General features: G+C 52.6%; 1 protein-coding gene across 1 annotated transcript in view; it reads right to left on the reverse strand.

Annotated features, from left to right (window-relative positions):
* DGKZ (diacylglycerol kinase zeta) overlaps window positions 1–18,205 on the reverse strand; it is a 187,695-nt gene that overhangs the window by 27,155 nt on the left and 142,335 nt on the right. Inside the window, 5 exon segments of the mRNA XM_029583064.1 lie at window positions 8,401–8,470; window positions 10,104–10,183; window positions 10,959–11,059; window positions 13,990–14,096; window positions 14,099–14,191. Of these exon segments, the coding sequence (XP_029438924.1) occupies window positions 8,401–8,470; window positions 10,104–10,183; window positions 10,959–11,059; window positions 13,990–14,096; window positions 14,099–14,191 (451 nt within the window).

Raw genomic sequence — 18,205 nt, forward strand, 5'->3', positions numbered from 1 at the left:
ATCAGTGTCTGCATCGTCGTGTGCAGGCAATGCTTGGAAACACTTTGACCCAGTGGGTTGAACGAGGAAACAGAACTGCTTTGACCAGTACCACTGTGTGTCTGGATAACTTTGACTGGTGGATAAGAGAATGGTATAGTCTTTAAAAAGGTGGGGTTTTTTGTTGTACAGATAGCGATCGACTGAAGCAAAACTAGTATGTGTTTCCCAAAGCACAATCATTTTGAATCATGGGGTGATTACAATATAGATAAATATCATCACAATCAGAGATTATTGCAAAAAAACCCCAAAACACTTTCAAAATAGGAAAAAGACCCATTAGCATGGTCAGGACCTGTTGTGTTGCTCTGCTGTATAGCCCGATGGTACGTAGGGCATGGTGCATCTATTATCTAGCACTGTACTGTATTGCTCTGCTCTATAGACCGATGGTACGTAGGGCATGGTGCATCTATTATCTAGCACTGTACTGTATTGCTCTGCTCTATAGACCGATGGTACGTAGGGCATGGTGCATCTATTATCTAGCACTGTACTGTATTGCTCTGCTCTATAGACCGATGGTACGTAGGGCATGGTGCATCTATTATCTAGCACTGTACTGTGTTGCTCTGCTCTATAGCCCGATGGTACGTAGGGCATGGTGCATCTATTATCTAGCACTCTACTGTGTTGCTCTGCTCTATAGCCCGATGGTACGTAGGGCATGGTGCATCTATTATCTAGCACTCTACTGTGCTGCTCTGCTCTAGAGCCCGATGGTACGTAGGGCATGGTGCATCTATTATCTAGCACTGTACTGTGTTGCTCTGCTCTATAGCCCGATGGTACGTAGGGCATGGTGCATCTCTTATCTAGCACTGTACTGTGTTGCTCTGCTCTATAGCCCGATGGTACGTAGGGCATGGTGCATTTATTATCTAGCACTGTACTGTGTTGCTCTGCTCTATAGCCCGATGCTACGTAGGGCATGGTGCATCTCTTATCTAGCACTGTACTGTGCTGCTCTGCTCTATAGCCCGATGATACGTAGGGCATGGTGCATCTATTATCTAGCACTGTACTGTTTCTACCCGAGAGTGGTTTTTGATTGCATTGGAAGAAACAGAGAGCCAAGCTGATCTCTCTCCAATGCTTAACTTTCATGTGCCAGGCCTGTTCCTCTGCTAGGCTCATCTCTCCTCACTGTTCAGCTTTTCCTTTGCAGGCCTTTCTCTCCTCACTGTTCAGCTTTTCCTTTGCAGGCCTTCTCTCTTCACTGCCAAGCTCTCCCTGTGTCAGACCTGTGTCTCCTCACTGCCGGGCCTGTCTCTCCTTATTGCCCGGTTCTCTGCCAGGTCTCTCTCCCCTCACTGCTGGGCTCTCCCTGTGTCAGACCTGTGTCTCCTCACTGCCGGGCTCTCCCTGTGCCAGGACTGTCTCTCCTTATTGCCCGGTTCTCTGCCAGGACTGTCTCTCCTCACTGCCGGTCTCTCCCTGTGCCAGGACTGTCTCTCCTTATTGCCCGGCTCTCTGCCAGGCCTGTCTCTCCTCACTGCCGGGCTCTCCCTGTGCCAGGACTGTCTCTCCTTATTGCCCGGCTCTCTGCCAGGCCTGTCTCTCCTCACTGCCGGGCTCCCCCTGTGTCAGGACTGTCTCTCCTCACTGCCAGGCTCTCCCTGTGCCAGGACTGTCTCTCCTTATTGCCCGGCCTGTCTCTCCTCACTGCCGGGCTCTCCCTGCGTCAGGACTGTCTCTCCTCACTGCCGGGCTCTCCCTGTGCCAGGACTGTCTCTCCTTATTGCCCGGCTCTCTGCCAGGCCTGTCTCTCCTCTTACAGCAGTTCTTTTCTCTCCTTTCTTGTAACTCCAGAATGGACTCCCTGTCGTGGCAGTAACTCTGGCCCATCCTCCTCGAGCTGAACAGCAATCTCAAGACAAAAGTAGCCATTGTCACAACTTTAATGGCTTCCAAGAGGCTTCTAAATATATCATTACCCTAAAAAATCAAAGCACATCTCAGAAAGAAAAAAAAGCGCTGTCCTAGAATTCTGGGAACAAAGTGTGAAAGGCCGGAGTAGGAGCAGAGATCGTGAGGAAGCAGTGAGAAAATCAGTGCTACAAAAGCTGTTTCTAAACATGGAGGAAAGAGCTGTGCCAAGAGCCTGAGGGAGCCAGGCCGCTCCGCGAGGAACAAACAGCCCCACTGCATCTTTGTGTCTGATTTAATGCCCTGCGGCTCCTGCACAGAATCCTCCAAATCATTTCCAGTTCCCAGCAGTGCTGGGGAGGCAAGCGAAGGAGAAGCCTACAGGGTCCCTGAAACCCCTCCTAATGTCCCGTCCCCCCTCACCCCCCAAGAGCTGCCCTCCACCATTCCCACAGCTCCCTCCTACAGCTCTCCTCCCCACCATTCCCACAGCTCCCCTCCCACAGCTCCCCTCCACCATTCCCACAGCTCCCTCCTATAGCTCTCCTCCACCATTCCCACAGCTCCCTCCTACAGCTCTCCTCCCCACCATTCCCACAGCTCCCCTCCCACAGCTCCCCTCCACCATTCCCACAGCTCCCTCCTATAGCTCTCCTCCCCACGATTCCCACAGCTCCCTCCTACAGCTCCCCTCCCCACGATTCCCACAGCTCCCCTCCCCACCATTCCCACAGCTCTCCTCCCCACCATTCCCACAGCTCTCCTCCACTAATCCCACAGCTCCCCTCCACCATTCCCACAGCTCCCTCCTACAGCTCCCCTCCCCACGATTCCCACAGCTCCCTCCTACAGCTCCCCTCCCCACCATTCCCACAGCTCTCCTCCACTAATCCCACAGCTCCCCTCCACCATTCCCACAGCTCCCTCCACCACTCCCACGGCTCCCTCCTACAGCTCTCCTCCACCACTCCCACAGCTCCCCTCCACCACTCCCACAGCTCCCCTTCACTCCCACAGCGCCCCTCCACCATTCCCACAGCTCCCTCCTACAGATCCCCTCCACCACTCCCACAGCTCCCCTCCACCACTCCCACAGCTCCCCTCCACCACTCCCACAGCTCCCGTCCACCACTCCCACAGCTCCCCTCCACCATTCCCACAGCTCCCCTCCACCATTCCCACAGCTCCTTCCTACAGCTCCCCTCCACCATTCCCACAGCTCCTTCCTACAGCTCCCCTCCACTACTCCCACAGCTCCCCTCCACCATTCCCACAGCTCCTTCCTACAGCTCCCCTCCACCATTCCCACAGCTCCTTCCTACAGCTCCCCTCCACCACTCCCACAGCTCCCCTTCCACCATTGCCACAGCTCCTTCCTACAGCTCCCCTCCACTAATCCCACAGCTCCCCTCCACCATTCCCACAGCTCCCTCCTACAGCTCCCCTCCCCACCACTCCCACAGCTCCTTCCTACAGCTCTCCTCCACTAATCCCACAGCTCCCCTCTACCATTCCCACAGCTCCCCTTCCACCACTCCAACTCCCTTCCACCATTGCCACAGCTCCCTCCTACAGGACTCCTCCCACAGCTCCCCTCCACCACTCCCACCGCTCCCCTTCCACCACTCCAACTCCCTTCCACCATTGCCACAGCTCCCTCCTACAGCTCCCCTCCACCACTCCCACCGCTCCCCTTCCACCACTCCAACTCCCTTCCACCATTGCCACAGCTCCCTCCTACAGCTCCCCTCCCACAGCTCCCCTCCACCACTCCCACCGCTCCCCTTCCACCACTCCAACTCCCTTCCACCATTGCCACAGCTCCCTCCTACAGGACTCCTCCACTACTCCTACAGCTCCCCCCCCCCCCCCCGCCATTCCCACAGCTCCCCCCCACAGCTCTCATCCACCATTCCCTACAACTCCCCCTCAAATTGCTCTCCTCCACCTTTCCCTACAGCTCCAACAATGCTCCTCCACCATTCTCTCTAGCTCCCCCATATAGATCTCATTCACCATTCCCTACAGGTCCCCCACGCAGTGTTCATCAGCGGATGGCTCTGTATATGCTTAGGATATTCACTGAGGGATATAATCCCACAGCCAGAGCTCTTCCACCATTCCCTACAGCTCCTCCACATCAATCACTCCTCCACCATTCCCTCAGGTTCTCCTACAGCCAGCACTCCTCCACCATTCCCTACAGCTCCTCCACATCAATCACTCCTCCACCATTCCCTCAAGTTCTCCTACAGCCAGCACTCCTCCACCATTCCCTACAGCTCCTCCACATCAATCACTCCTCCACCATTCCCTCAGGTTCTCCTACAGCCAGCACTCCTCCACCATTCCCTACAGCTCCTCCACATCAATCACTCCTCCACCATTCCCTCAGGTTCTCCTACAGCCAGCACTCCTCCACCATTCCCTACAGCTCCTCCACATCAATCACTCCTCCACCATTCCCTCAGGTTCTCCTACAGCCAGCACTCCTCCACCATTCCCTACAGCTCCTCCACATCAATCACTCCTCCACCATTCCCTCAGGTTCTCCTACAGCCAGCACTCTTCCACCATTCCCTACAGCTCCTCCACATCAATCACTCCTCCACCATTCCCTCAGGTTCTCCTACAGCCAGCACTCCTCCACCAGTTCCTTCATCTTTCCCACATCCAGCACATCCACCATCATTCACTACAGCTCCCTCCACAGCTAGCGCTCCTCCACTATTCCCCACAGTCCCCCCACCAACAGCGCTCCTTCATAATTCTCTACAGCTCCCCACCCCCAGTCAATGCCCCTCTTCCATTCTCTACACCTCTCCTCCATTCCCAACTCTCATCCATCCGTACAGATCCTCCACAGTTCTCTTCAGCTTCCAGTGCAGGTTGCACTCGTGCTCCATTTGCAGAAAGCCACCACTGCCACTCTCGTGCTAGTTGTACGGTATAAAAGGAGTGAGAGTGTGTAGCAATAAGCAGACACCCCTAAATCCTGTCAAAGGCAGAGACAGTGATTCTGCCCAAAACGTGAGAAGCTCTGTTAAGGCAGCCAAGATAAGCATTTCCCTCTTAATGTAGCCAAAACTTAGGAAAACATCTACAGAGAATAATTTTCTTCTATCCTCTTGTGCAACAGCTGGAGATACCATTCCTGTCCACAGAGAGCCCAGCTTAAAGGGAGCAAGGATGAAATCAGAATTGCACTTTACTTTGTAGCACAGAACCGCTCTGGGAAGGCCAACACTGAGAGAAAGCCCTAGCTCCCTTTCTAATACTGCCCCACCTTGTCTGTGCTATGCCCCCGTAGAACACTGATCGTTGACCCCCCACATAACACCCATCCATAGATATGTATGCTCTACCCCCATGTAACATCCTGCATGTGCGCCATATCCCCATGAAATACCCCCAGGGAAATTCTGATACCCCTCTTACATAGTAACCACAACAGAAAAAGACCACAATGGTCCATCTGGTCTGCCCAGCAAGCTTCCCAAGGCAGTAACTGCCGCTCCGTGCAGGTTACCCCCAAGCTTTTTTTTAAATTTATTCCCATCCTCGAGCCTTTAGGGATCCACAGTATTTATCCCATGCCCCTTTGAAATCCTTCACAGTTTTAGTCTTCACCACATCCTCCGGAAGGGCATTCCAGGCATCCACCACCCTCTCTGTGAAGAAATATTTCCTGACATTGGTTCTGAATCTTCCTCCCTGGAGTTTCAAATCATGACCCCTGGTTCTACTAAATTGTTTCCTATGGAAAAGATTTGTTGATGACCAAGGATCATTAAAACCTTTCAGGTATCTGAAGGTCTGTATCCTATCTCCTCTGCACTTCCTCTCCTCCAGGGTGTACATATTCAGGTTCTTCAACCTCTCCTCATAAGTCATTCGATGGAGACCACCCACCATTTTGCTGTCCTTCTCTGGACGCCTCTATCCTGTCTCTGTCTCCTTTGAGATGCGGTCTCCAGAACTGAACGCAGTGCTCTAGGTGAGGTCTCACCAAAGACTGTTTCTAGCACTATTTCTCCCACCCCCAGAATCTAATACTTTATGTTCTTATTTATTTATTTGTTGAGTTTATATACCGTCATTCGGTAGAGCCATCACAACAGTTTACAAAAATATACATTTTTCTTAGCAGTTGTGTAACAGAAAAGCAATGTGAACGTTATACATTTTCTTAGCAGTTGTGCAACAATAAAAAACAATTTGAACAATATCAGAAATAAGCATATCAAGTCCAGAGAGCATTATTAGGTTGGATGAGGAGGGTATGCAGGTTCAGGGTGAAGAGAAGGTATTAAGAGGTTTACAACTGAGAGTTCAGTTGAGATGTAAGTCTGATCTCTCTTCTACTCTTCACTTACTACTGATCCTTTCTAGAGTGCTGCTAAAAGTACCCAGCACTGTAGAGACACACCTAAGAGACAGTTCCTGCTCCGTGGAGCTAACGATGCAATCAATCAAGAGAAATCAGCCCCTCCCCCATGTGACTCCCCTCGCCTCCTGCACTGTGCATGCACTACACCCCTAAGTAAGATGCTGAGAGAGAATCTGACCTTCCATACGTGAGCTCCTGCTCCTGCTGGAAGCCTCTCCAGATGCAGTAACTAATGGTGAGGCAGCTCTGGCAATGCTGGGCAACCCCACAATACATTCAAACTGAAACCACTGAACAAAACGGAAACAGAAGCAGCAGCAACTTCTTTAATAGACATTAAGTCTGCTTTTTACATTTCGGAAAGGAGGAAGGCCATCTCTCATATGCTAGGAGCGTGAAGGAGAGGGGGTAAGGAATGGAGGCTGCAGGATAAGGATAGGACTGTGGGGACAGGACAGAGGGGATGCAGGGGGTGGAGAAGGGTCAGGATAAGAAGCATAAGAGAGGACAGGGTTAAGAGATGGAGACTATGGGATAGTAGGGATAGGATAAGAAGTCCTATAGGATAGCGACGTGAGAGAGAGTGGGTATAAGAGATGTCACTTTGTGGGTTGCAGTAGAGTACAAGGAGGTGTTTGGGATGGGGAGTATGAGGTGCCGGATGCAGGAAATGGGAGATTATGGGATGAACTAACGAATAAGGTGGAGTATTCCACAATGCATCACTTGCCAGGCTCACGTAGCGTCGGTCTAGCGCTGGGCTGCCCTGAAGTTCTTCTGCACCAGGGATGCAGACAGAATACAAGCGTGAGTGCAAGTCTGCACTGTACTGTCTGTCTGTCTGTCTCATGCCATTGCCACGCAGCCCAAGAAGCACACCGCTATCGCCACCCCATTCACCCGAACTCAGGAAACCCCCGGGTGACCAGTTCTGAAGCAGCGATCAAGGCCTTGAGGAATGGATGCAGCAATTTTACTGCTTCCTGGTCGCTCTTGCTTTAAAACTGCATTCACTGCTGTAAATAGCCCCAGAACAGAAATGAAATACTTCTCTGCTCAGACAGGACCTGAAATGCTGCCTCGTGGGGGGATGAGGCATCCGGACCCTCATAGAACCACACAGCGAGCTGCCATCATCAACCCCCTGCTCGTCTGCCTCAAACCAGGGGATGGCCCCACCAGCACCTAACAACCCCCTGGGAGGAACTGGAGATCTAGCTTCTCTTTTTCTTTTCTATACTCCAGACTGCAGGTTTTATACAATCTACTATCTGCTGGAGACAGAGAAATACTGAGGGAGTGCAGGAGGCACACTGGGTTATGTACAGTGTCAGTGAGACTCTCTCTGTCTCCATCTGCTGGCAGGGAGGCAAAACCCAGGAGTCTGGACTGATCTGGGTACATACAGGGAACTGCTGGAGACAGAGAAATACTGAGGGACTGCAGGAGGCACACTGGGTTATGTACAGTGTCAGTGAGACTCTCTGTCTCCATCTGCTGGCAGGGAGGCAAAACCCAGGAGTCTGATCTGGGTACATACAGGGAACTGCTGGAGACAGAGAAATACTGAGGGACTGCAGGAGGCACACTGGGTTATGTACAGTGACAGTGAGACTCTCTGTCTCCATCTGCTGGCAGGGAGGCAAAACCCAGGAGTCTGATCTGGGTACGTACAGGGAAAGAGGTGTTTTGGATGCCGTGCAGGACAGGGAGATGTACAGGATAGGGGATACATGGGTTGAGAGTGCAGGAGAAGGAGGTAAAGAATAGAAAGTTGTATGGAATGGGGCTAGAATAGAAGGAGGTATTTGAGATGGGTAGAAAGTGCAGTAACTGGGATAAAGGATAAGCAGGTGTATGAGACAGGGGATGGGATAGGCACTCAGGATATGGAGGTGTCTGACATGGAATAGTGGACAAGTTATATATGGGACAGAGTAAAAGCTGAGGTGGTGTATGGGAAGGGATGTTTGGTATGGGTATAGCAGATAAGGAGCTTTATGGAATCGGGGGGAGGGGGGGTGAGACAGAGGCTGCCGGAGATGGGGACGTTGTTGGCTGGATCTGCCTAACATAGTATTGCTTTATTGGTTACTCACAGTCCAAAAAGCACCATTTTGGTGACAGCTTGTGTGAGGACACAGTCTTTGTTCTGGCTGCATCTCCCTCCTGCAGGATTAAATAAAAAAACAATGAATAAATCTGCTCTGCATACATCAGACTCCTTCTCCTACCCATCACACGGCTGTGACATCCTTCCCTGCTCATCACTCCCACCCTGCACCTCTTTCCAAGGCAGTTTGCTGTGATCAGGCTACAACAGCCCATCCTTGCAGACTGACTCCCCCTCTCTCCAGCTCCCGTTTCTTCCTCCTCCTCCTCCTCTGTGCCCGGCTCTGTTAATGAGGACTGCACATGGCAGGGCCCCGTGGATGTAGCACACGGCACATGCACGATGCAGTAAGAAGCAGGAGACGAGCATACAATATAAGAGGCGTATGGTTACCAACTGTCTCCATATATACAGGACAGGGCGGCCCAGTCCCATGGCACACACAGAACTTCAGTGCTGCTTTCCGTAGGGGGAATTAGAACTACAAGACCCTGCATGCATTGGGATAAAATCAAGACTACAGCAATTTGTCCTGCAAAAAAAAAAAAAAAAAAAAGTAGAGAGATGGAAAGCTGTCAAGGAAGCTCACTCCATGTAGGACACTACATCAAGAGCAGAGAGGAGTGAGTGGCAGGGTCAGAGGGAAATCCTGTGATTGCAGAATGTGCATCTTCTGTCCTCCTGCACACATGCAACTGGCCAGCTGTTAGAATAAGAGGCCGCAAGCTCCCCGCCCAGGTTCCCTCTGAAGGTGGCCTGGCACATGTTTAACCCACACACGTCAGCTATCCAAGGACACCCCCTAACCTAACCTTGGGGAGCAGTTTACAAAACCCATTTTTATGGGGGCAGACACGCATTTATCTGCATAATAACCACTGAATACTTCAATCCGTCTGCACTGCTGCAAAGCACGGACCAAGTCACAAAAAAAAATCCACAAAAGAAAAGAAGCCTCAGAGATTTGCAATGGATTAACCAGATCTCCTCCCCGGTAACACCTCCTGCTCAGTGTGGGTGAAAGTGCAGAATTTAACAAGCTCCAGAGAGGCGATTTGCAGGACTAAAATACTTCTTACCCACAGAAATCCCTTTCAAAATTGCCCTATAAGAGGACACCCAGTGCATCGGGTACTTGCAGTCCTGTAAGCAAGGTTGCAAGGTCCATAATGCAACAGGGAAAGGCTCATTGCTTGTTCTGCTGAATCCTGAAGATTGAAGAGCTGAGAGCGTGTGTCACCGCCTCATTCCTCTAGTGATGCCAGTGCATGGACGTAACGCAGAGCATCAAAAGCCTGGCTCTTTGCTATAACCTTAGGCCTGGCAGAAGAGGTGCTGAAGCCACTAGAAAAGCCCACTGTCCTTGTAAAAGCAGCCAGGCTGTTCAACCTAATCTGAAATGGAAATGGCTTTAGTAACCCAGTGGTTAAAGCAGTGGAATCAGAACCAGGGAAGCCCGGGTTGAAATCCTGCGTCTCCCTCAGATACTCCTCGAGACCTTAGGTGCACTGCTAAACCTCCCACTGTCACAGAAATATCTCCGGTACCTGAATGTGCAACTCGCCTTGAGTTCCAGTAATTAAATCCGCTAAAGCAGGAAATGCTGCCCAGGTTAGAAAGCTCAGCCTAAAAGCAGAATGAGCTCTGGGAGGGAGATCTGGAGAACGTGAGTGCATCACAGGCTCATACCTCCTGCAGTCTCTCGATCTGTGCTCGACACACTTCTAAGTCGCTGTCTCCGGGCACCACAATCAGTCCCAAGGGGATGGCTGGAAAACAGGAGAGACTGCAGTGACAGCGGCAATCTCTCAGGTCAGGCTCACTGCTTACACTAAAAAACCCTGCTCTTCCTTTCTTCCCCTCTAATGTGCAGTCCTACAAGAAGGTTCACGTGAGATGGGTCACGGGGGAGGTACCAGGCGAGGAGGGGCCGAAAGGCACTAACGATAGTCCAGGGAAGAGGGGAGGCTCCAGGTGAGAGGGGAAGCACTGGACAAGGGAGGCACAAGGTAATGTTCAGGATGAAAGGGAGGCCCAGGCTGAGAGTGGAAGCAGAGGGCAAGGCTGGGAGACACTGGACTATGTTCTGGCTGAACGGGAATGCACTGGACTATGTTCTGGCTGAACGGGAATGCACTGGACTATGTTCTGGCTGAACGGGAATGCACTGGACTATGTTCTGGCTGAACGGGAATGCACTGGACTATGTTCTGGTTGAACGGGAATGCACTGGACTATGTTCTGGCTGAACGGGAATGCACTGGACTATGTTCTGGTTGAACGGGAATGCACTGGACTATGTTCTGGTTGAACGGGAATGCACTGGACTATGTTCTGGCTGAACGGGAATGCACTGGACTATGTTCTGGCTGAACGGGAATGCACTGGACTATGTTCTGGTTGAACGGGAATGCAAAGGTTTAGGCTGAGAGACAGGAGAAGCACTGAGTGCTGTTCCAGGTCAGACAGGCTGTATATGACCAGGAGTGGAGAGATGGGTGATATTCCAGGTGACTGCATGGAGAGGGGATATAATCTACTCACAAGCTTCTTTCAGCTTCTCCTTGTCATAGTGCAGAGCTTCATAATCATGCATACTGATGCGACTGACACGAATCCGCAATCTCTCTGGCACTGGCTGCTGACTGTAACACATGAGCACAGAAGCAACGTGACTTCCAGATAGTGCAGGTCTGCCTTTGCCAGCTGCACAAAGTGTAACACTTCAAATCCAGTTTACAGCTACGAGAGGGATCAGGCAGGAGGAGACGGCTGGGGCAGTACAGCAGAATGTAACACACACCATACTGTGATATCATTAGAGGGATCAGGCGGGAAGAGACAACTGTGACAGTACAGGAGAGAGTGTCTATGTCACTCACACACACACACGCACGGAGCACAACATACTGTGATATCAATAGAGGGATCAGGCAGGAAGAGATAGCTGCAATAGTACAGGAGAGCCTGTCTCTCTCTTTCACACACTCATACACACACACACACACAACTGTGATAGCTATAGAAATGTTAAGTAGTAGTAGTAGTAGTAGTAGTAGGAAGAGACGGCTGTGACAGTAAAGTAGCGTGTCTCTGCCACACACAAACACACACACACCGCACTGTGATAGGTATAGAAATGTTAAGTAATAGTAGCAAGTAGTAGGTAGCAGTAGTAGGAAGAGAAGGATGTGACAGTACAGTGGAGTGTTTCTATCACACACACACTGTACTGTGATAGGTATAGAAATGTTAAGTAATAGTAGCAAATAGTAGTAGCAGTAGTAGGAAAAGAAGGCTGTGACAGTAAAGTAGCGTGTCTCTGCCACACACAAACACACACACACCGCACTGTGATAGGTATAGAAATGTTAAGTAATAGTAGCAAGTAGTAGTAGCAGTAGTAGGAAGAGAAGGATGTGACAGTACAGTAGAGTGTTTCTATCACACACACACCGTACTGTGATAGCTATAGAAATGTTAAACAATAGTAGCAAGTAGTAGTAGCAGTAGTAGTAGGAAGAGAAGGATGTGACAGTACAGTAGAGTGTTTCTATCACACACACACTGTACTGTGATAGCTATAGAAATGTTAAACAATAGTAGCAAGTAGTAGTAGCAGTAGTAGTAGGAAGAGAAGGATGTGACAGTACAGTGGAGTGTTTCTGTCACACTCACACACACACTGAGCTGTGACATTAGGGGAAGGATCAAACAGGAGACAGCTGTGAACTGCACAGGAGAGCGTTTCAATATTTAACAAGGCAGACTTGACAGGGAAGAAGAAAAGAGAAATGGCTTTTGATGAAGAGGACAGTGTTTCAGAAGGCTTTGAGTGAATACTGCCCTCTCGGTGCGTGGCTAGAAGAGCACATCACACATTTTTACCCCTGGGAGGGAAATAATGGAAGTAAATCTACGCACTTTACCGTCTGTGGAAAAAGTACCCGCTGCAAAGCTAGATACACATTTCTGCGGCTCCTTTTTCCCCAGAACAATTTTCAAACGGAAAGTACAGACATAGTACATAGGACGTTACTAGCGGACTTTCCACCAGTACCAAGAGCTTCAAAATTTCTCAGATCGAATGTCGGTATATAAAAATAATAAATAAATAAAATAAAAAATTGTCCCCCAACATGTTGTAACCTTTGGATTTCTAAATCTCCAGCACGTAATCCCTGTGCTTGGGAAGTGTAACTGTCAGGCCTGCATTTTCTGTGCACAACATTACTCCCCAGGCAGAAGGAGTTTTGCAGCAGAAAATGAGTGCTTAGTGCCTGGAAATCCCATGCAAATGAGGGCATTAAGCAGCACGCCCTGATGCAGAGAGACTGTGCCTGGCCAGCACACCTTTCTTACAGGACGATACAGTACATTTGGATGCGCGTTTTTGACACGCTAGCGTTACCCCTTATTCAGTAAGGGGTAATAGCGCGTCGAAAACGCAAGCCAAGTAAAATGTGCCAAGCTGCACATTTTACTTTCAGAAATTAGCGCCGACCCAAAGGTAGGCGCTAATTTCTCCCAGCACCGGGAAAGTGCACAGAAAAGCAGTAAAAACTGCTTTTCTGTGCACCCTCTGACTTAATATCATGGCGATATTAAGTCGGAGGTCCCAAAAGTTAAAAATAATTTAAAATAAAAAAAATTTAAAATTTAAAATCAGCCCGCGGCTCACGGTTTGAAAACCGGACGCTCAATTTAGCCGTCGTCCGGTTTTCGAACCCGTGGCTGTCAGCGGGCTCGAGAACTGACGCCGGCAAAATTGAGCATCGGCTGTCAAACCCGCTGACAGCTGCCGCTCCTGTCCAAAAAGAGGCGCTAGTGTCCTTAGTCCTCTTTTTACTGCGGGCCCTAATTTAAATATTGTTTTACTGTATCCTGTGCGCTCGCCCGCTCTCCCGCTCATTGTACTGTATCGGCCTCTTAGTGCTGGAAACCCTACCTCCTGGCTCAGAGCTGGAGTTAACTTCCCAGTTCTCTTGCCCTGGCATTTAAAAGGGAAAAGGGGGCGGGGGAGTCTGGAAGAGCAGGGGGGAGGCAGCATCCTTAATAGGAAAGATCGCAGCCGTATTTTCTGAACCTGGCCTTTTTCCTATTTTCTTCAATTTGTTAGGCTTTGCTGTCAGTAAAATGCTGAAATTCTCCTAGGTTCATTGCCGCTCCCTTCCCTTCTTCCTTCTGACTCTGGAGCACAAATGGATCCCCGGCTACTGCGGGAGGAGAGTGCTTAGTCCAGAGAGGAGGGAAAACCGGACTCGTGCACCAGTCCTTCCTGGGAAAGGGGAGGCTGGGATTGAGACCTCCTCTACTTTCAGGATTAAGCCCATGGTGATGGCCTTAAGATGCTGGAAAATGCTCTATGCAAACCTTTCCAAGATGGAGCCGTGGCAAGAAGCGTTATTCATTAACTGCTGTTGGTCTTAGTTTCTTGGCTAATTACAACTGAATTTTGTATTTATTCAGTAACTACATTTGTGACCCAGAAAGCAAAGCCCATCTGCCTTTAGCAAGCAGGAAGTCCTTCTCCTGCTCCTTCTGGCATGATCTCCTCTCCCTACCCTACACGTACTCATTAAGAAGTGGCACAGAGGTACGGCGCTTGGTTTTCTGAACCATGTTGGCCTGGTTTCGGAGGCAGATTTTCACAATGGAGGGTGCAAGCTTGCACGGTTCCCCCATCCACCCTGCATTGGGATGGACTTGGAAGTGGTTAGGATCACCTCTCGGCACTGATTCAGTCGCTCCCCATGTCCTCCAACCTGTAATGCAGCCTGCAAGCAAAGACAAAGTCAGAGAGAAGAGCATGGAAAAGGGAAGCCTCTACCACTCATAGTCACCTGAGTACAGCAATGAGCGGAAAGGCGGCCCACAGGCACCAGTGACCAAGGGAAAGGCATCCCACAGGCAGCAGTGACCAAGGGAAAGGCATCCCACAGGCAGCAGTGAGCAGTGACCAAGGGAAAGGCATCCCACAGGCAGCAGAGTGACCAAGGGAAAGGCATCCCAACAGGCAGCAGTGACCAAGGGAAAGGGCGGCCCACAGGCAGCAGTGAGCAGTGACCAAGGGAAAGGCGGCCCACAGGCACCAGTGACCAAGGGAAAGGCATCCCACAGGCAGCAGTGACCAAGGGAAAGGCATCCCACAGGCAGCAGTGACCAAGGGAAAGGCATCCCACAGGCAGCAGTGACCAAGGGAAAGGCGGCCCACAGGCACCAGTGACCAAGGGAAAGGCATCCCACAGGCACCAGTGACCAAGGGAAAGGCATCCCACAGGCAGCAGTGAGCAGTGACCAAGGGAAAGGCATCCCACAGGCAGCAGTGACCAAGGGAAAGGCGGCCCCACAGGCAGCAGTGAGCAGTGACCAAGGGAAAGGCGGCCCACAGGCAGCAGTGACCAAGGGGAAAGGCGGCCCACAGGCACCAGTGACCAAGGGAAAGGCATCCCACAGGCAGCAGTTGACCAGGGAAAGGCATCCCACAGGCAGCAGTGGACCAAGGGAAAGGCGGGCCCACAGGCAGGCAGTGAGCAGTGACCAAGGGAAAGGCGGCCCACAGGCACCAGTGACCAAGGGAAAGGCGGCCCACAGGCACCAGTGACCAAGGGAAAGGCATCCCACAGGCAGCAGTGACCAAGGGAAAGGCATCCCACAGGCAGCAGTGAGAGCAGTGACCAAGGGAAAGGCATCCCACAGGCACCAGTGAGCAGTGAACAAGGGAAAGGCATCCACAGGCACCAGTGAGCAGTGACCAAGGGAAAGGCGGCCCACAGGCAGCAGTGAGCAAGGGAAAGGCGGCCCACAGGCAGCAGTGAGCAGTGACAAGGGAAAGGCAATCCCACAGGCACAGTGAGCAGTGACCAAGGGAAAGGCGGCCCACAGGCACCAGTGAGCAGTGACCAAGGGAAAGGCATCCCACAGGCACCAGTGAGCAGTGACCAAGGGAAAGGCGGCCCACAGGCACCAGTGACCAAGGGAAAGGCATCCCACAGGCAGCAGTGAGCAGTGACCAAGGGAAAGGCATCCCACAGGCACCAGTGAGCAGTGACCAAGGGAAAGGCATCCCACAGGCACCAGTGAGCAGTGACCAAGGGAAAGGCGGCCCACAGGCAGCAGTGAGCAAGGGAAAGGCGGCCCACAGGCAGCAGTGAGCAGTGACCAAGGGAAAGGCATCCCACAGGCACCAGTGAGCAGTGACCAAGGGAAAGGCGGCCACAGGCACCAGTGAGCAGTGACCAAGGGAAAGGCATCCCACAGGCACCAGTGAGCAGTGACCAAGGGAAAGGCGGCCCACAGGCACCAGTGAGCAGTGACCAAGGGAAAGGCGGCCCACAGGCAGCAGTGAGCAAGGGAAAGGCGGCCCACAGGCAGCAGTGAGCAGTGACCAAGGGAAAGGCATCCCACAGGCAGCAGTGAGCAGTGACCAAGGGAAAGGCATCCCACAGGCAGCAGTGAGCAGTGACCAAGGGAAAGGCATCCCACAGGCAGCAGTGAGCAGTGACCAAGGGAAAGGCATCCCACAGGCAGCAGTGAGCAGTGACCAAGGGAAAGGCATCCCACAGGCACCAGTGAGCAGTGACCAAGGGAAAGGCGGCCCACAGGCAGCAGTGAGCAAGGGAAAGGCGGCCCACAGGCAGCAGTGAGCAGTGACCAAGGGAAAGGCATCCCACAGGCACCAGTGAGCAGTGACCAAGGGAAAGGCATCCCACGGCAGCAGTGAGCAGTGACCAGGGAAAGGCATCCCACAGGCAGCAGTGAGCAGTGACCAAGAGAAAGGCGGCCCACAGGCAGCAGTGACCAAGGGAAAGGCATCCCACAGGCAGCAGTGAGCAGTGACCAAGGGAAAGGCATCCCACAGGCAGCAGTGAGCAGTGACCAAGGGAAAGGCGGCCCACAGGCAGCAGTGAGCAGTGACCAAGGGAAAGGCATCCCACAGGCAGCAGTGAGCAAGGGAAAGGCGGCCCACAGGCAGCAGTGAGCAAGGGAAAGGCGGCCCACAGGCAGCAGTGAGCAGTGACCAAGGAAAAGGCAACCCACAGGCAGCAGTGAGCAGTGACCAAGGGAAAGGCATCCCACAGGCAGCAGTGAGCAGTGACCAAGGGAAAGGCATCCCACAGGCACCAGTGAGCAGTGACCAAGGGAAAGGCGGCCCACAGGCAGCAGTGACCAAGGGAAAGGCGGCCCACAGGCACCAGTGAGCAGTGACCAAGGGAAAGGCATCCCACAGGCAGCAGTGACCAAGGGAAAGGCATCCCACAGGCAGCAGTGAGCAGTGACCAAGGGAAAGGCATCCCACAGGCAGCAGTGACCAAGGGAAAGGCGGCCCACAGGCAGCAGTGACCAAGGGAAAGGCATCCCACAGGCACCAGTGAGCAGTGACCAAGGGAAAGGCGGCCTACAGGCACCAGTGAGCAGTGACCAAGGGAAAGGCATCCCACAGGCACCAGTGAGCAGTGACCAAGGGAAAGGCGGCCCACAGGCAGCAGTGAGCAAGGGAAAGGCGGCCCACAGGCAGCAGTGACCAAGGGAAAGGCATCCCACAGGCAGCAGTGAGCAAGGGAAAGGCGGCCCACAGGCAGCAGTGACCAAGGGAAAGGCATCCCACAGGCACCAGTGACCAAGGGAAAGGCATCCCACAGGCAGCAGTGACCAAGGGAAAGGCATCCCACAGGCACCAGTGAGCAGTGACCAAGGGAAAGGCGGCCCACAGGCACCAGTGAGCAGTGACCAAGGGAAAGGCATCCCACAGGCAGCAGTGAGCAGTGACCAAGGGAAAGGCATCCCACAGGCAGCAGTGAGCAGTGACCAAGGGAAAGGCATCCCACAGGCAGCAGTGAGCAGTGACCAAGGGAAAGGCATCCCACAGGCACCAGTGAGCAGTGACCAAGGGAAAGGCATCCCACAGGCAGCAGTGAGCAGTGACCAAGGGAAAGGCATCCCACAGGCAGCAGTGAGCAGTGACCAAGGGAAAGGCATCCCACAGGCAGCAGTGAGCAGTGACCAAGGGAAAGGCATCCCACAGGCAGCAGTGAGCAGTGACCAAGGGAAAGGCGGCCCACAGGCAGCAGTGAGCAGTGACCAAGGGAAAGGCATCCCACAGGCAGCAGTGAGCAGTGACCAAGGGAAAGGCATCCCACAGGCAGCAGTGAGCAGTGACCAAGGGAAAGGCATCCCACAGGCAGCAGTGAGCAGTGAGCAAGGGAAAGGCATCCCACAGGCAGCAGTGAGCAGTGAGCAAGGGAAAGGCATCCCACAGGCAGCAGTGAGCAGTGAGCAAGGGAAAGGCATCCCACAGGCACCAGTGAGCAGTGACCAAGGGAAAGGCGGCCCACAGGCAGCAGTGAGCAGTGACCAAGAGAAAGGCGGCCCACAGGCAGCAGTGACCAAGGGAAAGGCATCCCACAGGCAGCAGTGAGCAGTGACCAAGGGAAAGGCATCCCACAGGCAGCAGTGAGCAGTGACCAAGGGAAAGGCATCCCACAGGCAGCAGTGAGCAGTGACCAAGGGAAAGGCATCCCACAGGCAGCAGTGAGCAGTGACCAAGGGAAAGGCGGCCCACAGGCAGCAGTGACCAAGGGAAAGGCGGCCCACAGGCAGCAGTGAGCAGTGACCAAGGGAAAGGCATCCCACAGGCAGCAGTGAGCAGTGACCAAGGGAAAGGCGGCCCACAGGCACCAGTGAGCAGTGACCAAGGGAAAGGCATCCCACAGGCAGCAGTGACCAAGGGAAAGGCGGCCCACAGGCAGCAGTGAGCAGTGACCAAGGGAAAGGCGGCCCACAGGCAGCAG

This window comes from Rhinatrema bivittatum, chromosome 17 (assembly GCF_901001135.1).
Source record: "Rhinatrema bivittatum chromosome 17, aRhiBiv1.1, whole genome shotgun sequence".
Lineage (NCBI taxonomy): Eukaryota > Metazoa > Chordata > Amphibia > Gymnophiona > Rhinatrematidae > Rhinatrema > Rhinatrema bivittatum.